This window comes from Xenopus tropicalis, chromosome 6, assembly GCF_000004195.4.
Source record: "Xenopus tropicalis strain Nigerian chromosome 6, UCB_Xtro_10.0, whole genome shotgun sequence".
Lineage (NCBI taxonomy): Eukaryota > Metazoa > Chordata > Amphibia > Anura > Pipidae > Xenopus > Xenopus tropicalis.
In genome coordinates this window covers 12895674-12923127 of record NC_030682.2, presented here as the reverse complement: position 1 = coordinate 12923127, position 27454 = coordinate 12895674, and the positions used below count along the sequence as shown (strand labels likewise).

Sequence of the window (27454 nt, the reverse complement as noted above, 5' to 3'; positions counted from 1 at the left end):
AAACCGGGGAAATCTCCCCAATCATTTATTTTCACCAGATGCCTCAGCATTCCCGTCACTTTTAGTAGCTATGGGGGCATCACGAAATCACCCCAAATTACCCCTCTTGGGCCTAACTCTATGATGGAGCGATGGTGATGGTAAGTTAGGAGGGCACAGAGACTGGCCTGCAGAGTGGACAAGGAGAGGGCACTGAGATAAGGAAAAGGGAGTAGATATCATGGAAATACATCAAAGTCTTGAAGGGTTTTTGCCTAAAAGATTAAAAAAAACAGAATCTACTGTTTTACCCCTTAGTTAATCTCTTCTCATAACATTTTATAATTTACAAATAATGCCAATTCCCTTGAGTGTCAGAGAGCAAGTGAAAGAGTTACTCCTTGGCAGTGAATACAGACACGTTAGTGAAACTGCTGAGACTGACTGAGAACTTGTAACCTATTAAATGTCCATTGAAGATTAACGTTTCCAGTGCTGTTCCTGCAGAAATCAGGTGATTCCCAGTCCAACACTAACAGAGCGGGATCTTATACACAACAAGTAAGTTGTTATTTTTATTGACAGTAACTTTACCCAAGGTTGCAGTTAGGAAAGGGCATTTTCCCTGTGCCCGCACCATTGGAGGGGCCCTTTTGGGGGGTAATTATATTTATTAGCGGGTCTATGCTGCCTAAGCAAGGCTATAATAGTCCAACATAGCAAGAAACGTGTAAGGTGTACCTCACTACATATGTGCATAAAGTCTCTTTGCTATTACTGTGTCTATCTATGATTACATGAGCTCAGCTACTTTGCTTAGGAAATGTATTTATCGGCAGGCCCTTATTTTTTTTCCCCTAACCAAACAGTAAAGTGAAAGAGCATATTTATTATGTGCAAAGAACAAATGATTTGTTTTCCCTTGAACCACCATTTTGTGATGGGCTGTGTGCTCCCTCAGAGATCACATGACCAGAAATAATGCAGCTCTGACAGTAACAGGAAGTAGTGTGGGAGCAAAAGGCAGAACTCTGTCCATTAATTGGCTGATGGGGCCTAGCATGTATGTGTGCCTTGGCATGTTTGTGTGCACTGTGAATTGTATTATCCCAGGGAGTGGCCATTAGTACTTAAAATGGCAGTTTTCTATTTAGGATTACCCAAAAGAACATACTACATAAAAACTATATTTTTATGAAAATGGTTTATTTAGCTAAAGCAGGGTTTTATGTGCAGAGTCGGACTTTGGGGTGCAGGGCCCACAGGGACTATTGCCTCAGGGGCCCCTGCACCCCCCAATGGGCCCCTGCTGTGGCCTTCACAACCCCCGCAGGGGCCCCCACCACCATTCAGACCCCCTACCCTGAGCAAGCATAAATAAAACTTACCTTCAGAGTGTCAGGGATGGAGACTGGCAGCTTGGGCAAAAGCCCTGCGGGGATTGGGTCTGGGCCGCCAGGGCCCACCGGTTTTTCCCGGTGCCCCAGCGGCCCAGTCCGACCCTATTTATGTGATATATTTTAATTGAGACCTACATTGTGTGGGGATATATTTTTCAGGAGAAATAAGCAAAAAATTAATTACAATCCTGTATTATTCTCATCTTGATTTTCTAGTCGAATAAATGGAAGTTAAAGACAAGCTGAAGAGATCACATTCCTTGCACAATAGGACCCTCAACTATTCGGAGGCCAAATCCCTCTACAGAAGGAGCAACTCAGTGTCTGAGTTAGTGGCACGGTAAGTAAAGAGCTTGTGGCGGATGTAATTACTGCCCCATTTAAATGGGAAAGGCACCACTTTTGAGTATTATACCCTATTTTAAAGGAACAGTTCAGCGTAAAAATTAAACTGAGTAAAATAGACAGACTGCGCAAAACACAAAATGTTTTCAATATAGTTCGTTTGGCAAAAATTTAATCTATAAAGGCTGGAGTGGGCAGATGTCTAACATAATAGCCAGCTTGCAAGTTACACTACTGGGGGGCTCATTTACTAAAGCAATTCTTTTAAGCCACAGTTGAGGTTTTTACACAACATTTCAGTTGCTTTTTGGTAAATCTGCCCCTAGTTGTGGCAGCATTAATGCCATTTGCAGGCAATTTGTTGGAACAAATAGTAGTGCCTTTCACGGTGGCACACAAAGAGAACCCTGCATTTACAGGCTACATAAGGCAGCTGAAAAGTATGGTCTGGAGTTACTTTTAATACCCTCATATTTGTAAGCAATATATACGTTTCTATGAGTCCGGTGATACAAGTGACATCACTAAGTTCCAGTTACGGATTGATGACATCACTAAGCACATATAAAAATAAATGAATAATTCTGGGACAATATAAACCTTCCATATAATCTGGAATGTACTATAAAAAGGTACTTTTAAAAATAGTAAAAATGTTCCTTTTTTTCAGGTATGAAAATGTGCGCCAAAATACCTTAAGGAAGTCGCAGACCAGCGAGCAAACGGTAACTGTATAATGTCATTATAAGCAACTTATCAGTATATATTGATTAGACATTTACAGTGATTATTAAAGCTACGGGAATGCTTTGTTATTCCCTGCACTGCTGGTCCTGACTGCATGTATTGAAACAAGTATAGCAGCAGTCAGCTCTCCTCCAGCCAGGATTCTAATGCCCACAAATCCTTGCAATTGAAGCTGCAGTTGTCTGTTTTATAGGGTGTGGGCAGAATTCTCCCAGAGAGAACAAGTCTGTTAAAGTGGGCAGAGGAATATGAGAAGCCCAGGGGGGCGCTGTTCCAAACTAACAGTTTCTTGGGTGATGACAATGGTGACAAGAAAGAGAAACGCAAGTCTGAACCGAAAATAGACAAGAGCAAGGAAAGAGCGGCATCCGGCAGCTGGCAGGTCAGTTGGTGTTATGGTTGGCATCACCCAAATGTCAGACTTTAAAAATTAGCAAGATGGAAGCCAGTAGCAAACTAGGTAATTCTTATAAGCCTTTTACTCCCAGCATTCTTTGTTAGGCAAGTGCCATCTATAGGCAGAAGGAAGTGCTGGAGTTTTACAAGGGCTTTCTTATTGCCTTCCACCAAATTATTCTTATTATACGATAGAACTGTGTTGATTATTTGGCAAACAAGCTTTCCCTGCCCTAAAATAGTCTGCAAATCCCATACTCACTCAAGTCTGCAAATCTCTGGTGGGGGGGGGGGGGGGGTTCCAGATACTTGCAGTCCTTACACTAAATACAGAGACTATTTTATTTATTGTTTAACAAAGTATAGTCCTCTAGTCTTGTAAGGGTGAAGACACATGGAGCTACTAGTAGCAGCTACTTGTCACAGCTCCTAAAATAGACAATGCTGATCATTTACTGATTAATCTCTCTCTGTGTGTTGTAGCAGAGGGAATTCTCAGTATTGTCTGGCGTTTAGTAGTCGTGACAAGTAGCTGCTACTAAGTAGCTCTGTGTGTCTTCACCCTTATACTACAGATGATATAAAAACAATTATGTCATACAAGGAAGTTTATGGAGCACATAAGCAAAGAGAGGGCAATAAAAAATCCTTTGGGTAACATGTTAGGATCTAAATGTGGCAGCAGAGCTACACAGCCCTGGCACTGCCCCCTATTTATATCTCCCTGTTGGTTATTAATTACTGCAATGAGGTAAATTATTTAGACATAAAATAACAAGCACAAGTAAAAGCAAAGTACATTTTTATTGACATGCTCATTGCACTTTGGCAGGCAGAGGATCTCTGCAGGGGGACGGCACGGATGAAGCTGACGGCCGGTGCTGAAAGGCACCAGTGTAAGTCATTTATACACAACACTTCATTCTAATAGATCATAAATCAATGGCTGATCATATTTGCAGGGAAAGGAACTGCTCCTCTGAGCACTTTTTCAAGTAATTTTAGACAGTTTATTTACTAAAACTTGGAAAACTGAACAGTCGCAGCAGTGTACCAGGCTCAGGGATGCTGCCCCGGTCCCTAAGAGCTCAGCATAATGTGTACACAGCACCCCCTGCAGGAAGCTTCTGACTGGAGATGCATTTAGCAAATTACCCATGGTGCCACTGGTGCAGCAGGATCTGGCTGAGAAATAAAACAGGCTTTTAAAGGACCAAGAAAATTGAATAATTTGTTAGGCACTGCCAAGAATTCCCAACTCTGAACTGATGCTCTTTTAAAAAAAACACACCAGCCTGAGGTTCATTTGTGCAGAGTCCACCACTGCCATCAGTGGCATAACTTTGGGTCTTGGGACCCCCTTCAAAAAAATGTTTTTTGGGACACTACATCACCCCCACATGAAATCGCAGGTGACCGGTGATACCCACGAAATAGTGGGTCACCTGCAACCCACCCCTTTATGGACTTCCAACTCCTCTGCCCCCCCCCCCCAGTTATGCCAGTGACCACTGTCTTGCTCCAATCCCCTGGCCATCACTACTCACCTCACCCTCTTTGCCACCTCACTTTCTCACCACCAACCCCAGGCCCCTGTTTACTCATTATCAGTGGCATAACTGCTATACAGCAGACCCCACAGCCGCTGTGGGTCCTTGACTGCTGGGTCTGCTACATGGTAGTGCCCTTCCCCAGCCCATTTTGGATGAAGATTTTTGAGGAGTGACTTCTTACACAAGTGCTTGCCCACTCTTATGGGAGCAAAGGGCTGGAGTTAAAGAAGTCACCAGAGATATGTGCCTAGGGTCCTAACACCCCCATCACTGCCTACCTTGAAAGGTGTGCACACAAGCCCAGGGTAGGTGATTAGTGATTAGAGTCACTGGGGTACCTAACAAACTAGCACCTAATCTGACCACTGTGTAAACCTCTATATCAATCATTAATGCTTCCCACAGGACCACATCTTGTTTTTTTAATGTTGAAAGACACAATATCAAAGTTTTCTACACTTCTTATTACCTATAGCAACCAATCAGCAGGTAGCATTTACCAGTCAACCTGTTTAAAAGCAAGCACCTTGTTGGTTGCTATGGGTTACTGCTCCTGGGCAATCTTTTATTACATATAAGTGTCTTACACACATGGCAGCACCATTATATTAGCAAAAATAACTCTGCCATAACTGGTCGGCATAATGACTCTCTAATGTGAGTCAAACCTGCAGCGTGCCATAATGACCTAACATGCCAGAAGGACCATTAGTGACTCAGTAGAAAATGGCCGATGACGTTGCCTGGGCCCCATTCAGCATTCCTGGCATTGTGAGGCCATCGTCTTCCTCCCCTCATTGCCACATCTCACAAGTGACTCAGGCCCAGGGAATAGGATCCTGTAGGGGCCCTAAAAATAGCCCCGTGCTTTCATGCTCCCAACTTAGCTCTGGTCTCCCTGATAAAGACAGCTGCTAGCCCCACACAGGCACTCACACACAGGCAGAGGACACACAGAGAGAAGCAGGACCCCTGGGACACACTACAGACCTGCTGCCTGGAGAGCTCTTTGGATTATCTATGTTTGGGACCTGCACTATCCTGTGAGTAGCATTGGGTTATTTTATATTTAGTACTCTAAGGAGTTTCATTAAGATATTAATGTGGATATGAAAATTGTACTTTCTTTTTGTTTACACCAGAGCTTCAATGTCGTTAAACTATAACTCTCAGAATCTCCGCCTCTCGTTGGTGGTAAAAGTTATCGTTTAATAACATTCAGAGGGAAGATGGCAGTACAGCTATGAGCCCCATTATTTGCATTTGATATTTAAGTTGTTATTTAGAGTTATCTCTCTCTCTTGCTGTTGATATTCTTTGCACTGCTGGTTCCGGCAAATTAGCCCTTTTCCTTTGTACATGGGTCCCAAGGCAGAGGTCCCTTCATAACAGTGATTGTGGGGTGCAGTGGGGTTGCACTAATGCCAGCCCATGTTTGTGAGCAGTTGGCACTGAGTGCCACATAGTGCTTTCATTATAACTGAATGGCAAGCAATAGTTGGCTCTTTATAAACATGTGATGATAATAATAAAAATAATAATAATAATAATCACTGCCATACGTAGTGGTGATTTCAATGCTGCAAAGGTATATACTCATATATACTCAATGGAACCTGCCATTGAGGACTTCAACTCCCAGCATGCTTAGCCAGCCAGAGCACCTTAGCCCGATCATTTATACATTTGGTTTTAAATGGAAAGTTAACCCTGGGAACCCTATTATACAGTATATTATAGATGATCATACAACACATTTCATAGATTTAGACTAGATAGACTGTGGCCCCTTCCCACTCTATTATTATTATTATTATTAACATTATTTATAAAGCGCCACAATAAGTGGGTTTCATACATTGGACATACAGAGTAACATATAAAGCAATCAATAACCGATACAAGAGGTGAAGAGAGCCCTGCCCCAAAGCGCTTACAATCTACAAGGGGTCCAGTCCTACAGTTTCTGAACCGCTGCTGTAAGTTATAGAGGCTTAGAGCAGACTTCTATATGGTACTGAACAGGAAGGCTATCAAACCTGTGGCCCTCCAGCTGTTGTTGTATCAAAATCATCCCACTGACAGCTTCTAATAATTCTCCCATTTATGCCTGAGGGCCCCAGCTGCATTAGTATGGCAAAAAAGGAACAAAGTAGGAAATGTTTTTTTTTACTTGCCGCTAGAGTGTTGGCATGAAAGACACATGGCAAAAACATTTGTGTTCTAATTTGCCAACTAGAGGTGATCATATACATGGGCAAATGAGCGGATCTTCTCCCAGTATGCCCACCTAAGGTAGGCAATATTGGGCTCATTCGATCATTTGGCCCTAGGGCAAACCAGCAGGCATAGGTGCAGTTGAACTGAGGACCGCGTCAATGAGGTGATGCGGTCCCTGATCTGATGGAAAATCAAATCTGCCAGATCTGGACAATTTTAGGCCACATGTCAGTTGGGTAGGCCCGTCAGGGCACCCATACACGAGTAGATACACTGCCGAATCAGTCTAAAGGACCCATATCAGCAGCTAAAATCTGGCCATGTATAGCCGCCTTAAGGTGCTTTATTGCACAGTGCAGCAATAAATCAGCAACCTGTTTTAAAGTTATGAAACGAAAGCAAAGATCTGATTGGTCGCTGTGGGTTTCTGCATTGGGGCAGTTGGTAAATGAGTGTATATTAGTAAATAAGTGTATAAGAAAGAGCAGTAGTGGAAAGATGGTACCCCAGTGTTGATTTATGGATTCCAGTTTACATGGCATATATAATACAGGTAAGGGACCTGTTATCCAGAATGCTTGGGGCCTGGGGTTTTCCAGATAAGGGGTCTTTCTGTTGTAGGTACTACTAGCTCAATGTGTCTTCACCCTTAAAAAGAAAAAGGAAATCAGTTTTTTTTAAATTTGAATTATTTGATTAAAATGAGAGTCTATGGGAGATGGCTTTCCTGCTATTGGGAGCTTTCTTAATTATGGGTTTCTGGATAAGGAATCCCTTACCTGTACATGTATTCTTATGCACCATTATATATATATATATGTATATTTTTATTTAGATATTGTTACTTATACACGCAGCACTGTAGAGCAGAACAATATATTAACAGAACAAACGGGTTGTTACAATAATAAATACAAAAACACTTACATTATAGATGAATAGCTAAGTTATATATTTTATAGTGTGCAGCACTCAGGGTATATAAGGCACCTTAAGGCTCTGTCCCAGTGAGCTAGCAATCTAATTCCCAGTGCAGGAGCTCAGCCCGAGCAGCTGGCATTGTAGGCATATCCCTGTCTCATTACTCATTGAGCCTCTCCCTCCCTGGAAATAGATATTCCTGAAGTATTCCACTACTATATGGAATTCTTACTTTTCCCTAAAATCCCTCTGGCAGCCAATAAGAAGCAAAGTGTATCAAGTCCAGTATTAAAGATTTCATTGGCCTATGATTTGCTCTAGGAGACTGAATGACACAACAAAGCTTCTCTCCTCCCTTCCCTAAACCCCCACTGAGGGGCAGGAGCGGGTCATTAAGGGTTAATAACAGCCCCCCCCCTAAGGTATTTATGTGAAGTGCTGTTTAAAATGCCTGGGATTTTTCCATAAAGAAGACGGGACCTGTTAAGGACAGCTGCCCGGCCCTATAGCCCTATAGCTCTTGTGCCCAAGGGACAGCTGCACCCACCTCACCAATATATTGCTCTGGAAATAATCTCTCTGCATTCCTGGGCTACAACAGAGTTTTCCAGAGACTAAAATACCCCGGGGGTAATCTGTTTTGCCTATATTTGCCTCAGACAGCAGTTGTCCTTACAGAGCGGGACGTGCCCTCCCTCCATTCTGCGCCAGAATAACTGTAAGTTCCTCACCTGTGAGCTCATAGTCACCAAAATAAACAGAACTCTCACAATTTAGTGCCCATCTGTATCCACTATGTTATTTAATGATCTGACTCCATGTGGTGCCAGGTTCGATTCCAGCCAGGGCACAATATGCAAGGGGTTTGTTTGCTTTGGTTTCCCCCAGGCACCCCAGTTTCCTCCCACACCCCGAAAACATACAGGCAGGTTCATTGGTTTCTTATGTAACTGCCCCAATCAAGGCTGTATTAAAGTTCTGTGTCACCTTAGGCACCAGACCCAAATGCGCCCCCTAGTCGGCACTGCACACATGACATCACTTCCGACCACCCGTGATGTCACTTCCTCACATCCTGTGACTATGTCAGGGCTGGAACTTGGGGTAGGCAGAAGAGGAACCCGACTGGGGCGCAACGCTGGGGGGGCGCCAGGTGCCTAGGGTTCCCAGTCAGCTTGGCCCACCCCTGGGCTGCATATTCCCTCACTGGATTTTCACAGGAACTTTCTGGTGGCTGGGGAATTTTTAATTTGTTTCCAATAAAATAGATCTATCTAAGAAAATCTAAGAAAACCCCCCAAAAGCTGCCTTCCTAGGCATAGGCCCTTGGTAGCCTATATATAAATAAGGTCCACTGGAGCAGGGACTGATCGGAATGTGATAGGAACCTTAGATTGTAAGCTCACTGGGGCAGGGGCTGATGGGAATGTGATAGGAACCTTAGATTGTAAGCTCACTGGGGCAGGGGCTGATGGGAATGTGATAGGGACCTTAGATTGTAAACTCACTGGGGCAGGGGCTGATGGGAATGTGATAGGGGCCTTAGATTGTAAGCTCACTGGGGCAGGGACTGATGGGAATGGGATAGGGACCTTAGATTGTAAGCTCCACTGGGGCAGGGGCTGATGGGAATGTGATAGGGGCCTTAGATTGTAAGCTCCACTGGGGCAGGGGCTGATGGGAATGTGATAGGGACCTTAGATTGTAAGCTCACTGGGGCAGGGACTGATGGGAATGTGATAGGGACCTTAGATTGTAAGCTCACTGGGGCAGGGACTGATGGGAATGTGATAGGGACCTTAGATTGTAAGCTCCACTGGGGCAGGGACTGATGGGAATGTGATAGGGACCTTAGATTGTAAGCTCACTGGGGCAGGGACTGATGGGAATGTGATAGGGACCTTAGATTGTAAGCTCACTGGGGCAGGGACTGATGGGAATGTGATAGGGACCTTAGATTGTAAGCTCCACTGGGGCAGGGACTGATGGGAATGTGATAGGGACCTTAGATTGTAAGCTCACTGGGGCAGGGACTGATGGGAATGTGATAGGGACCTTAGATTGTAAGCTCCACTGGGGCAGGGACTGATGGGAATGTGATAGGGACCTTAGACTGTAAGCTGATGGCAATTGTGTATGATCCCTGTACAACTCTGTAGAATATGTCAGTGCTATATAACTCAAGGATAATAAAGATGAGCAGCTATGGGCGGCACTTATAAAAACAGACTTAGAGATCAAGCAAAGAGTATTTTGGAGGCAAGTACATGTGCAAGCTCCATGTGAAGTTTGACCTCGCACAGCTACAATGGCATCCTGCAGGGGTCACATTCTGACCCCACAGCTACTGATTCCAGCCCAGCTCCCTGCATGTGATGACAGCTGTCATTAGATGTTGTTCTAGAAGCACTCTCCAGGTACAATGGTGGGGCTTTGGCTTGTTAATAATGAAAAAAAAAAAAAAAACAGGATTTGGGGCCTGATTAGGCAATGAAGACTCATCTAAAGTCTTGTTGGTTACTATTGGTTACTGCTCCTGGGCAAATGTACGGCCTACGTACCTTAGTGTCAATAGCACTCCATTGTGCCCAATAATCTATTCAAAATCACCTGTGCCCATACAAAGAAATGAAGGGAAACTCAGGAATATGCCAATCTCTATGCCAATCTCTTGCTGGGTGTAGTAGTATAACCATACTCCATGATTACAGACCACCTTGGGTAAAGAAAAGGAGGTGGGATGGGGGGGGGGGGGTTGAGAAATGTATCTCAATAGCAGATTGCCAGCCAATAGAATGGTAATAAAGCTGCTGGTACTTTGTTGCTCATACCACTCCCAGATGAGGGATAGCTAGCAATATGTATGAGCTGAACTTTTAACTTCCCCTTTAAACAAGCAACAATGAAACAAGAATAAAGGAGGCTAAATAATGATTGTTTGTAATCACCAAACCATTATGCATACTGTATTTATTATTTTGTACATATAAGCAGGCAGACAGTTCCTGCTGGAGACATTTTTTCCCTATCACTGGCATTGTTAGTTCAGCCGTTTGCACCCATAACTAGCGGCAAGTTAAGCCCCTGTCTCGTTGCTACATTCACACTATCAGACATGCCATTTGCAAGCACCATGCGCAGTATTTCTACTTGAATGGGCTGCATTGTGTGCCCGGCCAGCCAGATAAGGATTAGAGGGGCTGATTTTGGATGACAGGTCTCTGGCTGGCCAGGCTGGTGCTGAGAGGGCAAATTCTTTCTATCAGGCAGAACATCCCTAGTGCTAATAGCCCACTCTACAAAAGCACAGAGCCACGATGGAAGCTAACAGGTAGGAACCTTGATTTCAGCCACAATATTTGCCATTAGAAGGGCACGGGGGGAACTAAAGATCCACTGGGAAATGTTGACCCCAGTAATGAGAAAGAATGCACAGTTGCACAGGGCTATATCTCGCTTTAATTCTAATATCAATTTAAACCAGTTTTGGTGCATACTTGCAAGGAAGTAACTAGATGTTCTGGGCCCCACAGCAAAAATTAATCTATGGGCCCCAAAGCTTTTAAAAGGGGACCTGTCTAAAATATCTGCCAGGGGCACCTTGGGCATAAGTATTATAAAAAAACGTGACAATGTAATTTTGGAAATTGCCTCCACTTGCCTACTTGGTGCTGCCCATGGGAATTGTCTGAAAATTCCAGCAATAGAGCATTCTTAGGCAAGGATTATGTGGTCATTTGTTTTTATGTATTGGGCAATTGTGGGTATTTACATGCCCGGCATGAAAGGGGTTGTTTACCTTTAAATTAACTATAAGCAGAGTGTAGAGAGTGCTATTCTGGGACACTGGTCTTCATTTTTTATAATATGCGAATTGGAATTTCAGCAGCTATCTGGTTGCTAGGGTCCAATTCAACCTAACAACCAGGCAGTGGTTTGGAAGAGAGACAGGGATATGAATAGAGCAGGGCCTAAATAGAAAGGTAAGTAATACTAAGTAAAAATAACAATAAAATTGTAGCCTCTCAGATAGTAGGCTGCCGGAGTCAGTGATTCTCATTTGAAAGCCAATTGAATAGTTGCTAAGAATAGGCCATACTCTAACATATTTAAAGTTAAGCCGAAGGTAAATCACCACATTAAGCAAGGGAAAACAGTGGGCAAAACCCCCGCAATCCCTACATGTGCCATAAACTGGGAACAGTTTAAAACTAAAAAATAAAATATATAAGTAAATTAAATACTATATTAAAATATATTTTTTTTAAAGAACAGACCCCTACTTCTGCGCCCCATGTGTCCCAGGAATGTCGAAGCCCCTTATCCCCTGAGTATTTGGAGCAAAACGAGTGCTGCTATTTGTAGCCGACCTTATCTGGTGATAAGCAATGATTAGCCTCTATACACGCTCCAGCTATGGGCGGAATGTGCCACTGACACTGCACACGATAGAAAACAAACACACTGATTACTGGGGCAGTTATAGAGCCGGCCGAGGGCACCGGAGCGCTTCTATACAGAGGGTATCCTTATGGGGGCAGGTACACATTTGTATTCTTAGGTGTAATATAGGAAATATATATAATTGCCCCAACACAGAAATCCAGTTAACAAAAAGACTTTATTTACTAATGTTTAATATTTTATTTGAGAGATTTATTTAGTTTAACAGATTATTTACCGCACATATCCATGTATCAGTTCTTTGAGGCAGTGGAAAATCCATTCTGTGCTATGGGGTGTTAAAGCTCAGCAGCTGAACTCTAACACCCCACTGAATCATTAGGCCCCCAGGACTAAGAAGGAATGGATTAAAATGAATGCAAAGCAACCAATCGGAAAAATGTCTTTCCATTCTGTGACAAATCAACAAAAAAGAGCTTTAGATCTAAATGTATCATACAACTAACTATCCTTAAGATGGCCATACACGGGCCGATTCTAGCTACCGATATCGGCCCCTTAGACCGACTGGGCAGCTAATCGGCCCGTGTATGGGCACTACCGACAGGCCTGCCCGACCAATATCTGGCCTTAAATTGGCCAGATATCGATCTGGCAGGATTAAAAATTTAGTCGATCCGGGACCGCATTGGCTCATTGATTCGGTCCCCGAACCAACTGCGCCTATGCCCGTCGTTCTAATTCGATCGTTTGTCCCCAGGGCCAAACGACTGAATTAGCCTGATATTGCCCACCCGTCTATGGTCACCTTTACTGCTTGGTTGTAACAACAAATCATATAGATAAGACCTCCAGGGGGCACAATGGAGCCTCAGGGCTCATCGTGTTTTGGAGTAGAGACAAAGGAGGAGGTTGGCTGGGAAATTAGCAGGCATTAAACAACAATAAATAGTTGTTATTCAGCAAAACAGACATAAAGGCAGACAAGGAAGGGTTAAATGAAGGTAGGTAATTGAATTAGAAATTGATTAAAAAATTGGTAATTAAATGCTACTTAATATGAATAAATCAGCCCAGTTTTTCCCAGTGTGTTGCTTGTCCCCACTGAGGATCATATTGGGTGATCTTCCCACGGTGATTAAACCGAGTCACCTAAGGCAACGCCTGCGCCGCTCACACACAGACACAGAGGATTTCATGGAAATCCATCGAACGTGCAGCTGTCACCCTATCCCGGATTTATTCAGTCCAAGGTCGAGTACGGCAGATTGTAATGGGAGCTGATACAGAAGCTTCTCCGCAGTCTGACATCTCTCAGTTTCACTGTTCCATCAGCTGTTTAGCCTTGAAACCCGCGGGCAGAACAAGGCTCCCAACTTCTTCCCTTATAGAAATGGCACGGCACACAATTCACTGCAAAATGATCTATAAGAATATAATATGATCATACTATTGTGTTGTGTTTTAGCCATATGAATAGCATAATATTGTCTCCAGTCTGATGACTTCTACTGAAACCTTTCTATATACTCCCAAGGCAGGGGGGTAACTATAGAGGAAGCAGACCCTGCGGTTGCACAGGGGCCCTCAAGACCCAGAAGGGCCCTAAATAAATGAGCAATTTCAATATATCTTGGAAGAACAGGTCAATTTACTAATGTTTTGGGCGCTCTAAATTGAATTTGCTGTGGGGCCCAGTGACATCTAGTTATGCCACTGTCCCAAGGCATAAATAAAAGTTAAATACAGTTATTTAGACTAAAGATGTCCATAAAGTCCAACTCTTAACTAACTTTGTGGTGCCAGCAATTAGCCTTTTAAATAGCAAACACTACATCAATATCTGCTGGGACCTACCCGCTATGATGTAGTTCCAGTTGGTGGCCACTAATTAGGGATAACCACTTCTCAACACAGGGCAAATTTTTAATAAAATAGATAGATAGATAGATAGATAGATAGATAGATAGATAGATAATAGATAGAAACTTGTGTTTTTGTCAAGCTGAAATCCGCCCCATGACTACACTGCTACCAGCGTTTGGTAGGGCTCTATATATAAGGGGTGGATGGAGGAATTCACATAGGTGTCCCCCCTAAGATTGCCCCTCTCTTGCCCAGGAATTCTGCATAGGTAGGCATTGCGTGACGTCACAGGGGTTGGGCAGTGATGTCACAAGGCAGGGCCGTGTTGTCACAGGGACTATGATGCAGCCAACAGTGATTGGCCAATCACCGAATCATTTTTCAAGAGTCAAATTGGCAGCTTAAATTTGCCAGCGAGAATACAAGAGATGACAATTTTGGCTGAATCAGAACTAACCAATTCACTTGAAATATAACATCTGAGCCACTTTGTCAGTAATTCCCTAACAGTACAGCTGCCCCCCCCCCCCCCGGGGCAAAATGAGGCTAATGGGTGGCCCAGACTAAAGGCCAGATAGGGCTGGATTTGGGTTTGTTGCTTTTGTAGCATGTTGGATATCGTTAAAGCTATACTTAACCATGTCCTTGTATATCTATGAGATACTGCAAGTGTACTTAATCATTAAACTATAAATGTGTAGGAGATGTATATATTACATGTTGCCTTATGACATGAATATTCATTTTTTTTTATCTGAACAATTGTACCCGTGGGATAGAATCTCCCATATGTTCCCCATGACCCAATGCAAGGAATTTATGAATTTGACACTTTGGCTTTTCTCTAAAAATCATTTTTTATGTCCTTTCTGCAGATGAAGCATTGCTGTCACCCACAAATCAAAGGAGCCAGATCAGGGGGGAATTTCACCAAGCGCAGAATAGTTTCATCCCCTCGGTGAAGCAGCGATCGGAACTATTTCTCTCCAAGGCAGCTGCTGCGGAAAGCCAAGCCAGAAATCCCAAGCTGGTATGTCTCTCATAGTGCAAATTCTTTGCCTGGCAGTCAGCGGGGAGGCATGCCCATGTGCCCTTTTATTGCCCGTATCATATAAAGGTGAACAATAAACACGTGTAACTGAGAGGGGCTTTGGGAAGGTTAATAGAACAGAGACAGAGGGTTTCATATCAGTACCACTGCTTACCAGAATTAAGGTGGCCATACACGTAACAATTATGATCTGATCGTTTGTACCCTCCACTGACGTTCAGGGCTGAATCGTCAGATATGGAGGTAGAAACAATAGGAATTCTTCCCCTATCTTACGATTCAGCCCTAAACGTAGATTTTGCTCCACCTTCAACGGCACCCAATCTTTTGTCCCACCTGATCGACGAGACAACCAATATCCTAGGCTTTTGCAATATCAGTTTCCTTGCCAATCCATTATACATGCACAGAATATTGTACAGAACCTTGTTTTGTACAATAATATTGGTGCCAGCTTAAGCCAGTGTGTGCACTAGTGATGTGCGGGCCGGGTCGATACCCACGGGAGCCGCAGCTTAACCCACAGGTCGGGCAGGTTTGGGTCGACCTCATCACATAAACTGCAGGTCGCAGGCGGGTTCTGGTTGAGCGCTTCCACTCACCCTCCCCACCTGAGACCTAACACTGCCTGCCTGGGAATTTATAGGCGCACACCCCGCCCCTTTTGTGATGTCATTGCGGGGCGGGTCTATAAATAAAGGGGAGAAGCCGGGTCGGGTAGGGTTAGGAGCGGGCAGGTTAGGGTTGGGAGCGGGCGGGATAGGGACGGGTGCAGGTCGAGAAATACTCACTAGTGTGTGCCCCTGTGATGCTATAGTTGTGTTGCTGATATTCGGTTTGTGAGAATTAGTAGGGATGCACGGAATCCACTATTTTGGGATTTGGCAAGCTGAATAGCAAGCTGAATCCGAATCATAACTTGCATATGCCAATTAGGCCACCAGAGGGTTAAAGAGAACCTTGCAAGCAGTGCATGGTGAAAAAATTTCAATTTTCATGTTTATGTCAGAAAAAGTCACATAATGTTAAGGATTCGGATTGGCCGGGCACTTGGGTTCAGTTAAAATTCACATCCTGCTGAAAAAGGCCGAATCCTTGCTGAAACCCGAACCGAATCCTGGATTCAGTGCATCCCTAATAATGAGTGCTGGGCCAAGCCGTATGGGCACCCTAGGCAACCCGGCTTCCTTGGCCACCCCCCGTGTGTGTGTGCATGCGCAAATAAGTGTGTGGGTACGTGTACACAGGGGGATGGCGAGGCAGCCGGCAGTGCTGGAACCAGGGGAGCCTGGTAGCGCAATGGGGGGGACCAGAACTAGGGGTGGGCAAAAGAAGAGGTATGGGAGTTCCGGCACTGGTGATAATAAAGAGTAATTGAAAGGGATACACCAAATGCAGGATTTGGTTAGGAATTCAGCCCAATCCCAGAACGATTTGCTGGATTCAAATTTGGCTGAGGGTTTTGATTAGTTTAGCAGAACACTTTTATTTATCTTATTTTATTTTAAACACTTATTTATCTAATATTTCAATATGCAAATGAAGATTTGGACTTTTTTCAGAATTTGGCCAAATCTTTTGTGTATAATACAGAATTTAGCCAGAGTAAAAATGTATGCATATGGTGCATCCCAAGCATTGGCCTGAAAATTATTTTTTGTTATTATATTAATACCATTTTAAAAAGTGTATATATACCGAATGATGTTCACCTCTTATGACAGGAAAATGCCCTCTTCAAACACAAAACAAACACAACATATATATATGGACAGTCAAACAATATTATTTTAAGCCAAACCTTTTTGCTTTTAGAAATTTGGGAAGGAAACAGACATCTACACTTCTCCCCAAAAAAAGGTAAAGTGTGCTTTTGTTTTCTAAACATTAGTTGTTTGGATTGTATCAGCTTAACCTTCCGCGTGCTGGTTTGCAGTGTCATTAAACATGTTGACAACTAACTGAAAGGTAAGGCAAGTTTTTTATTAGAGCAGAATAACCTTCAAAACTCAAAAACACTAATGACTGAATGTTAGACAGGACACATAAAGCAGTACATACATTTCTTTAAAGGTAACTTAGTTGGATCAGTTATATATGTAAGGACAGGACTGTCTACCTAGGAACATTTCTGGTTAGTCAGGCCCATCACACATGACCAACCTAGAGTAACATATATAAATAGAGAGAGAGAGGCAGCTGAAGCCCAGTGGACACATGGTCAACACATCACTTGCATAAACTCCCAGGCCCCTCATGGAATCCCACCCTATATACAGGCAGCCAGCCTTGGTGGAAATGGATGCAGCTTTGTTTAAACTCCATACCTATAACACACCAGATATCTTATAAACCAAAAATATAATGTGACCATATATCCATAAGCTGCTGAAGGCTGCAAATAGCATAGTAACATATATAACGTACTGTATCTTAACACCACTAGCTGGAACACACCCAGTACTAAGCCTGAGGCAAAGCCAACACCTGCTAAGGACACACTTGCATACAAATACTCCCTGTCTAGCTGCAGGGAGTATTTCTCACACTCCATATGTATCTTATAATTGCTCCTTTCTGAGTGCCCCCTGCAAGGCTACTCTGCCCCTACAGGGGTGAAGGAGGAGGAAAGCTGCTCATTCCCCACTAAGGTTGGCTGGTTGCCCACCTTCCTAATCTATCCCATTTATAACTTCCTGTGGCCCTCATGTTCCCAAATTTAATCAACTGCTTCCTGGAGGCCCTATTCATTCCCTAATCACTTCTCCACCATCTTTACATGTTCAGGCTGGCTTCTCATTGGCCCAAAAAATGACACACACATTGTCAGCCAGGACCAAAACATATAGGCTATATCCATAAATACACACACACACACACCGAAAGCCAAGACCAAAGCATCTATAGACATATTTATGCATTAGTAGCAAAAGACCTACATAAACAGGTCAGGCTTATAACATGACACAATAATTAAAGCTCAGGCGTAGGAATCTTCGATATTTTGATACCAGGGTTATCACATTACTGGTTAGCCCAGGGCTATCTCTAGTAATATTAAATTTTACTACTGTATATAAAAGCCACTTCCTTTCAAAAATTGGGAGTCGCTTTACTGAAACAGTAAGGGGCAGATTTATCAAAATGTGAGTTTAGAGCTTAATACATAAAAACTCACCCACGTTCTATTCATTCCTATGGGATTTTTAGAAGCATATTTATCAATGGGTGAAAGTTAGAACTCACCATTTGATAAATACATTTCTAAAAACCCCATAGGAATGAATAGAATGTGGGTGAGTTTTTATGTATTAAGCTCTAAACTCACACTTTGATAAATCTGCCCCTAAGTAACTAGGTTTTAAAAGGTAAAGAAACCATTTCCTAACAGTGATTTCATTTTTTTAAATGTCTGCATGGATTTGTGGTGATTGTAATGAAAATCTTGTTCTGGAAAACGTTTAACACAATAACACAGAGTGAGAAGACATGTTGGTTTGGAGTGGTGTTTCCCACAGTTGTAACTGACATTTAGGTGTGTCCAGCCACAACTGGTGTGCTTTATTAATGAGTTTCACTACTAACGATTCTTTGAAGAATGGAGGTGGTGTTAAAACCCACTTGTATTTCCCTCTTCAAGATGGCCGAAAACATGATGAAGTTCTCACCTAAAGATGCTGAAAAGAAGGCAGAAGTGGTGTTACCTCCTCCACCACCTCTTGACTCAACCCAACCCTCAGAAGGACCAGGAAGTCAAGAACAGAGTTTTATGCCTTTGCCTCCACCCAAAGAATCATTCTCAAAATTCTATGAGCAGCGGCAAGTGAACGAATTAAAAAGGCTTTACCGTCACATGCACCCAGAGCTACGGAAAAACCTGGAGCACACTGTCACCTGCGATATGACAAAGCTATTACAGACAGATGAACCCACCCAGCAGGCAGCTATAAATCAGGATACTGGTCTGCCTGGGGAGGTGCAGTCTATGCGCTGGATCTTTGAGAACTGGAACTTAGATGCAATAGGGGAGCATCAGGGTAGTAAGAAACTCGTAGATGAAGAGGGTGTCCTTGGTGGCAATGTGAAAGATACATCAATGTTTTTTAAGGGTCAGCCAAGTGAGGGTGGCCTCCCTGAATCTTTACCTGGGAAGGATCAAACAAAAGGTGACGTGAAGACAGCTTTGTGGTTATTTGAAACACAGTCACTTGACTCCATGAATAAAATATATCCCGAGGACACGGAGGTCCAAGAAGCAATCCTGAAAGAGCCCGTTGAAAGAGGAGACGTGAAAAGCACAAAACATTTGTTCGAAACCTGCTCCCTAAGTGAAGTGGGTCGCTGCAATTCAGTAGAAGAAAACAGCATCCTTCAGCTCAAGTCTGAAATCCAGGAACTCAAGGGTGACGTCAGGAAAACGGTAAAGTTGTTCCAGACCGAGCCTTTGTGTGCCATCAGGGATGATAATGGGAACATTCATGAAATAAAGTCTATATGCAGAGAAGACACTGAGGCTGACAATGTCAACAGAACAAGGTGGTTATTCGAAACTCAGCCCTTGGACAGTATTCACAAGAACAGCCCAAAAGTTCAGATTATTCGAGGGATTTCCTTGGAAGAATTAGAAAAGGGAGGCGTTAACGCCAAAAAGTGGATATTTGAGACTCAACCACTGGATACAATTAAAGAAAACAACGAGGAAGGAATGTTTCAGGCTTCTTTAGATTCCCATGAAGGAGCTGATTCTAGTTCCTTTGAGAACAGGGAATGCAGTGGTAACATTAATTGTACAGATAAGGTTCTTCCAGGAGATGTAAAGTCCACATTGTGGCTATTTGAAAGCCAACCCATGGAAACACTAAAAGGCAATTTTGAAGTAGGACCATTAAAGAAGGTTGAGATGCTGAATGAAGAAAAAGGAGATGTGAAACAAAGGAAACACCTTTTTGAAACATGTTCGCTAGATAAAATTTCAGACAAGGATGAAGAAGCTGTTAGGAACGTAACAGAGATTTCCAAGGGGGATGTGACAACTTTCAAGAACCTTTTTGAAACCCTCCCCTTGGAAAGTTTTGAGAAAACGAGTAACGTCACGGTGTCTGATCAAGAAGACATACAAGTGGGCAATGTGAAAGCAAACCAAACTTTATTTGAGACTGTACCACTTTACGCCATTGAAGACAGTTTAGGAAATTTTCACGAAGTTACGTCCATCAGCCGAGAACAGGTGGAGAGCGCCGATGTGAGAAACTACAAATGGATGTTTGAAACAAAACCATTAGACCAGTTTAATGAGAGTCCCCAGAAAGTCGATATCATTCGAGGAATTACCAAAGAAGAAATTGTATCCGGTGATGTGGGCACCGCAAAGTGGTTGTTTGAGACTCAACCGGTTGATATTGTTCATCAACAGTCAGATGCCACCGAAAAACACTCATCAGTCCAGAAGCAAGTGTTACAGAAAGGGGATGTTAAAAAATGCAAGTGGCTCTTTGAAACCCAACCCATTGATAAGTTATATGATAAGTCAGAGCAAACTAAAGATACGGAAGCACAAGTCCAAGGTGATGTGAAGTCTTACACATGGATGTTTGAATCCCAACCTTTAGATTCATTCAAAGATTCCGAGGAACAGTATATCAACGTGAAAACAACCTTACAAGATGCTTGCAAGGGGGTCGATGTGAAGACCAGCAAACATCTTTTTGAAACTGAGCCAATAGAAAACATTTCCTCCAAAGGTGAATTCAGAAAGATCATCAGATACTCCAGTACAGTTCAAATGCCATCTGGTGAAGTTTCCAGGGTAAAGGAAATTTTTGAGGCTACCCCTGATAAAGGTATTGGGGGGAAAGGGGCGGATATTCCCGTAGAAGAAAACATCCAGAAAGGTTCTGTGAACAAATTTACGTGGCTTTTCGAAAACCGTCCTCTTGATTCCATGTCAGCAAGTACAAATGGTTTTCAAGAAGTGCCCCCTGAGAAGGATGTCCAAGGGGGAGATGTTGTAGGGAAAAGATTTGTTTTCGAGACATACTCTTTGGACCAAATCAAACAAGAAGCCGACGAAACTGAGATCAAAAAAGTCCAAGAATCCGTTACCCGAGGGGATGTTAAATCCTGTATGATGTTGTTTGAAACAAACCCTCTGTATGCTATTCAAGACAAAGGAGGAGAATATCATGAAGTCACATCAGTAAAAAAGGAAGAGGTCCTCAAAGGAGACGTAAGAGGCGCCAAATGGTTGTTTGAAACCAAACCTCTCGACAAGATCAATAAAGATGAAGAGGTTTTTGTAATCAGAGCTGTGACGCAAGAAGATATCGACAAAGGCTCTGTCACAGCTGCTAGGTGGAGGTTTGAAACAGAACCACTTGATTCCGTGACTGAGAAAAACAAATATACTGGAAAAGAACTTGAAGATGTACAAAAAGGAGATGTTCAGTTAAATAAGCAGCTATTCGAGTCTCAGCAGCTAAACCAGAAGAAGTACGTTAGGCTTGTGAGCGTTAGTGATGTCCAAAAGGGAAACGTCAGGACGTCAACTTGGCTGTTTGAAAACCAACCCATTGATTCTTTAAAAGGAGATTCTGATGAGCATCCAGGGATTGTAACAGTACAGCGTGAGGATAACCAGCGGGGAGATGTAAAGAGGTGCACCTGGTTATTTGAGTCTCAGCCTTTAGACAGTCTCAAAGATACAGACATTCCTACTGCCCAAGGCCAGGAAGAGATTCCTCAAGCTAATGTTAAAAGCACAACATGGCTGTTCGAAAGCACACCTCTGGATAAATTCGAGCGAGCAACCAGTTTTGAACAGACAGAAGTTAATGTGAAAGATACTCTAGAAAAATGCCTGTCCTACAAAATAATTGAACATAAAGGGATTGCTATAGAATCCGTAGATGAGAGGAGTGTGAAAATGGTCAAGTATCAACCCACACATGCAGGTACATTAATCCAAAAGGAGGAGACACTGGGAGGCAACTTGCAAAGAATACTGTTGCAGCTGCTTCACCGAGCTGATCTAGAACAACATGGCATGCTTGTTGAAGAAAATAATATGGGAGAACTTCATAGAACCAATTTGCAACTAATACAGCGAGAAGGACAAGAGGAAGACAGACAAGTACAGGACAATGTATCTAAGGCCCTTCAGATCTTGTTGAATGAAGATGTTCTTGTTAAGACTGGGATCATAATGGAAGAAACTGAAAAGGGCTCCGTGAGAATTATTATCTACTCTGTTTCAAAATACATTCAGAGGGATACAAGTGGCGAAAGTATTGTCAAGGGGGATGTAAAATCAACGATCGGAAATCTACTTCATAACCAGGAAAGAGAGCGTAAAGTTTCAGTGACACGTGAGCAACATGAGAGGGGCAATGTCCAACTGTACACTAGCTGTATCGAGAAGGGAGATCTTGGTTACTTAAGAAGCCTTCAGGATGAATCAGAAATAGAAGCTCTTATGCTTTCTCAAAGTGAGGATGCCAAAGCTTCAACTGAACAAGCAAAGAAGTTCAGTGAGAAAGATGGATCTGTACAGGTAGCAGAAGGCCAAAGATCTACTATTAAAGGGAAAGAAAGTATGTGCACAACATCTAATCCTGCCATTCACTGTATGGATCCCGGAGCTAAAGGGATGAAATGTTGTGTGGCTGCTGATGGTACACCATTGAAGCCTACTGAAATGGCTAGAAATCAATGCATCCTTGAAACAAATGTTACAAAGAATGAGGAAAAGGAAGATAACTGTGCCAGGCAGACAACATCTACACTTCCACCTGAGGGTGCAAGCAGCAGGGATCTTCACGCTGCTCTCTTGGACCTTAGACAAGCTACAGCTGAAGCTAAAACTATCCAAAAGCAAGTGGAATGCAAGTTTCAGAAAAGCACACAGGAAGTTCAGTCTTGCAGTGAACAAATCAAAGGGAAGGTGGTGGTTCAGTCCATGCTGCCATGTCAGACAGTTGCAACCACAATGCACTCATCTCGCAGCAGCACTTCAGTTCATGAAGCACGGAGGTCTGAAGCAAGCTTTCAAGCAACAACCGCATCAACCAAAAAGGTCAGTGTTCAGGAGAAGGAAGAGCAGGTTCTACCATTATTGGAAACTGGACAGGAAAGGAAAGTGATCGTTAGCACAGAAAGTAGCATTATGGATGGTGTTGACTCTCCCAAGAAAGCAAAAAGCTATTTAAACCCTTTTCTCCATTCTGATTATATGACAGAACCGGTCCAAGCAGACCGAGAGCAGGATATTGTCAGGGGAGATGTAAAGGCAACTATCAAAGCATTGCAGAGTGCATCATCAGAACAGAGAGACGTAGAAAAGGAAGAAGTCGTAAGGGGTAATCTAGCAACTGCCCTACAGTCTTTGGAAAGATCTAATGTTAATGTTTCAAAAGGTGACTTTAAAACAGCTATGATATACAGAAATGCAGGGTTATCTCATACAGTGTCTAAAGTCAACACCGAGGATCAGCAGATTAGGTGTCAGGCTTCTGTGAAACTGGTGCCACCGTCTGATAATGACTTTCCTCCTCCTCCAGCTGCTGTGATTGAACAAGAACATTGCCTGCCCAGTAAGATAGAAGCCAAAAGAGATGACACTATGGAGGTGCAAGAGCCTGCTCCTATATTCATGGATTCTGCTGCTAACAAGGCAAGTGATACAATTCTGGATGAGAATGCAAACACTTTAGCAACACCTCAACCATTAATGACCCAGAGGAAAAAGCCAGTCCCACCACCCAAACCAAAGCATCTTCTCCCAGGTGCCTGCCCTCCTCCACATCTTAGGGCTAAGTGCCAGACGAAGTCAACTTCATCCCAAAATTCTAGAAGCACAAATGACTGTTCCTCTAAAATCACCATAAGCAAAATGACTAATGAACAGTGGCAACAACAATTCCCAAGTGAGAGCGCCTATGCCTCTGCAAACAGGAAAGAACAAGAGAGTGAAATGTTTGCTTGTACAGCCAATGAGCAACTCAAACCAGAATTGTGCTTGAACAACAACTGTGAAAGTTCAGAGATATCAACAAGTAAAAATGATCACGGTCAAGCTAATGACTTCCATACTCAAATACAACCACTAGAGAATTTAGTAACTGATACAATGAGTCAAGGGGTCAAAACTGAGACAATGTACTGCCAAAACAGTGAGACACACAATGTTACCCGGAGTAAAAAAGGTGTTACTCTCATAGAACCTACTCCAAGTCTACACCACAGTGAAAACCAAGAAGTTGTCATGAGAGTAAAACGTAAAACGGAAACAGAGGATGAGAAACGCAAAAGGTTATCCATCCACATGGATGAGATACTTCGGGGCAATGTTAGGGCATCCATGGACATTCTGGAAAACATGAGGAAACAGGATGAGCTAGAGAGGATATTGAACAAAGTCAAGGAACTGGAAGACGAAACCAGCACAGTTGACGCAAGGTCTGTCCAAGGCCTGTTTGAGAGTGTTCCAGACTGGGTCGTGGACAGTGAAGATGAGCCAAATTCTACACTGAAGGGGAAAGACGATGAGAAAGATGTCATTTTAGAGTTATTGAGAGATGATACAGAAAGTGTATCCTCTGTGGAGCTTGCATTTGAGGATCTGGAAAAGGCCAGTACCGAAATTAAATATCTGAAAGAGCAGACCTTGGCAAGACTTTTAGACATTGAAGAGACAATCAAAAAGGCACTTTACTCTGTTTCGAGTTTAAAGTCTGAATCTGATATCGCTGGACTCACTGGACTGTTCCGTGAATCGCTGGGTTCCCCAAGCCCGGCCCCATGTAATAATATCCGGAAAATCAGCATTGTTTCAAGTAAAGCAAAGCCAGAGAAGCCAGTGCATCTCTCAGTACAGAAACCCACAGAGGCCTTCACTAGTCAAGATGTTACCGAGACAAAAAAGACAGAGCTTAATACCAGCAATGTTCCTAGTCGTGCCATCTCTCCCGCTTCCCCTTCATTTATCACTATCGAGTCTGCTGCCAGGAAGCCACAACAAAACACCAGTTGTGCTTCTTCACCTCCAAAGCCAAAGGCTTTAAACAATGGACAAACCCCTGAAGATTCGCTTAGCAAAAGGCCTTATAGCCCCCAAGAGGCTACCAGCCAGAACAGTCCACTTAACCCACAGCGACAAAAGAGCATCCTAGAGTTAAAAACAGGGCCAGAGGGTCCAAAACTCATTGGCACCACCGTAGTGACAGAAAAGTACGAAGAATGCGATCAGTTTGGCAACAAGTTAGTACGGTCAAAGACATCCACAACGGTCACAAAGCAATCGGACACTCAGAGTTCATCAACGTATGAGGTGGTGACCGCTCTACCTCGCTATGAAGTCACTGCATCCCCCCGGCTTAAACGACACGTTGAAAACTCCCACGTCAGAGGCAATGAAACGGGGGTCGTATTTGTGACATTTGGCAATTCAAAGCCAGCAAAGAAATAATTTAGCCGTAAGCCAAAGTTCTATCAGGACTGTCTACCAGCCAGGGACCTGGGTAACAAATGAATGATTCCTTTTGGAAAGATCTTCCATTAACAACTGGAAAACAAGGGAGACAAAATCATGTTAAACCAAAATAAGCATTGGCCTTGCTGCAGCCTGGGTTATTCCATTTATACTATACTTGATTTGGAACACAGATCCAGGGCTTCATGGCTGTTACCGGAATATAAATGCCAGAACGCCCCGGCTATACCTATTTTAAAAAGGTCATTTGAGGTTAACCTAGCCAAGATCCTTCTCATTTCTGTCATTTCTGCCCTAGCATTTTGCCCGTATGCTCGTACCAAGGGGGAAATCTTAACGTTGTGACACTTTAAAACTACAATCTGTTTATAGAACCTTTATTAAGGGAAAATGCAATAGTTTCCAAACTAGACCAGTGAAGATGTAATAAAGCAGTTGTGAGTTTCTTATATTTGTATCTCAAGCTTCAGCTGCTTATAAATGGCAGATGGATTTCATTGGCTCTGTTGGCAGCCATATTTGTTATCTGTTCAATAGGGAATAGCCCCTTATATAAAGATGCACCCAAACTGTAGTTTTTAGATATAAATGATCTTATGGTGCTTCCTCGACCTAACAGTTTTCCTACTGCACCCAGCTCACCCATGCCCATTGCAAATTGATGATTCCGAATCAGCCAATTAGAGCAGGTGAAATCTACCAATGACTCACAGCATGTGTGTGGCTTGCAGTTTGAGAAAACAAGCTTGGTTGAGGTTAAGCATTAAGAACAGACTTACCAAACATCCATTATAGTTTATTAATATTTCCCTGCTAAGAAGATGCAGTGCCATCAGCACCATCTTCATTATGTTATTTGGTCTTTGACAGATATCTGACCTTTTTCACTCAAAACCTTATTGCCCATATATATGCCCTTATAGCCTTGGGGGGGCAATTGCCACTTGTTTGATCCCTACGATCATATGTAACTATAAGCAAGGGGCTGAGCCAACCTCTGACCAATTGGCCACTTTAGGGATTATACAGTATTTGTTCCTTCCTAGATTTTTTCCTACAGTTCTAAATAGGGAGGGCTAATGGGCTGCACCATTGTGTTAGTCCCATGCATTAGGGCAGAGATACAGCCTTACACGTCATTTCTCTCTCATTAGAAAAGTGCTAATATTCCAGAATTTATTTATGAATTCACATATCTTGTTTGTAGAGCTTTTTGCATTTGATACCGTACATTTATAGATTTCTTTTTTCTTATCTTTGTATAGAAATATCTTTTATCAAAAAACTGTTTTTTATCTACTAAATGTCTGCAGTCATCTCTTACTTTGTACTGTTGTGTATTAAATATATACATTTCCATTAAACATCGGTCTCACTCTTTGTTCTAATGTTAATAGCCCTGTACACTATATATAAATGAGGCAATAGGCAATAATAAATCTTATATCCATTACAACCAATGAGGGCAAACTTTCTTTCTCTGTATATTAGCAACTATACATGTCAGTTGGAGCTGCCATTGTACTTGACTTGACAGGGATAATCTCCTATCCTACTAGGGATACACTGAAACATTCTGCTTGGCAGGACTGTGTGGCCCTCGCTTTTTATTCTCCCAGGAGGACTCTAACACTTAACTTACCTCTCTTAGACTTAAGCTGGCCATACACGCACTTATAATATCGTATAAAACCTCGTTTCGTACGATATTCGGTGAGTGTATGGCAAGTCGGTGAGTAGACCGATATCGCAGGAAGCTGCTGATATCGGTCGACTCACCGATCGGCCAGGTCAAAAGATTTTGATCAGACGCCATAGAAGGCGCCTGAGCAAAATCTGCCATCAGGGCTGAATCGGCAGAAGGAGGTAGAAGTCCTATTGTTTCTACCTCCTTATCTGCCGTTTCAGCCCTGAAGGTTAGTGGCGGGTCTGACGATTTTTCGTGCGACTGATGGTCGCACGAAAGATCGCAGATCGCCATGTGTGTGGCCACCTTTTAAGGTGGATTCTCATATCCAATCAGGGTGTTTGTACAGACAAAGCTCCCCATTCTCACCCGTAGTTAATGATTTAGTTGCTCATAGAG

The 27454-nt window shown here is 42.9% G+C and overlaps 1 protein-coding gene across 3 annotated transcripts; it reads left to right on the top strand.

Moving 5' to 3' along the window:
* The first annotated feature begins 420 nt into the window (after positions 1–420).
* xirp1 (xin actin binding repeat containing 1) lies at positions 421–26732 on the top strand. Of its 3 annotated transcripts, XM_002932482.4 has the most exons (8): positions 421–540; positions 1596–1719; positions 2395–2449; positions 2665–2853; positions 3700–3763; positions 14707–14861; positions 16698–16742; positions 18523–26732. In XM_002932482.4, exons 2-8 carry the CDS (start codon positions 1604–1606, stop codon positions 25342–25344), a joined length of 7446 nt encoding a protein of 2481 aa, XP_002932528.3. In that variant the 5' UTR covers positions 421–540; positions 1596–1603; the 3' UTR covers positions 25345–26732. The 3 variants fall into 3 exon arrangements, with proteins under 3 accessions (XP_002932528.3, XP_004915573.1, XP_004915574.2); XM_004915516.2 differs by lacking the exons at positions 421–540; positions 1596–1719; positions 2395–2449; positions 2665–2853; positions 3700–3763 and adding an exon at positions 5261–5463; XM_004915517.2 differs by lacking the exons at positions 421–540; positions 1596–1719; positions 2395–2449; positions 2665–2853; positions 3700–3763 and adding an exon at positions 10757–10892.
* Positions 26733–27454: the final 722 nt, after the last annotated feature.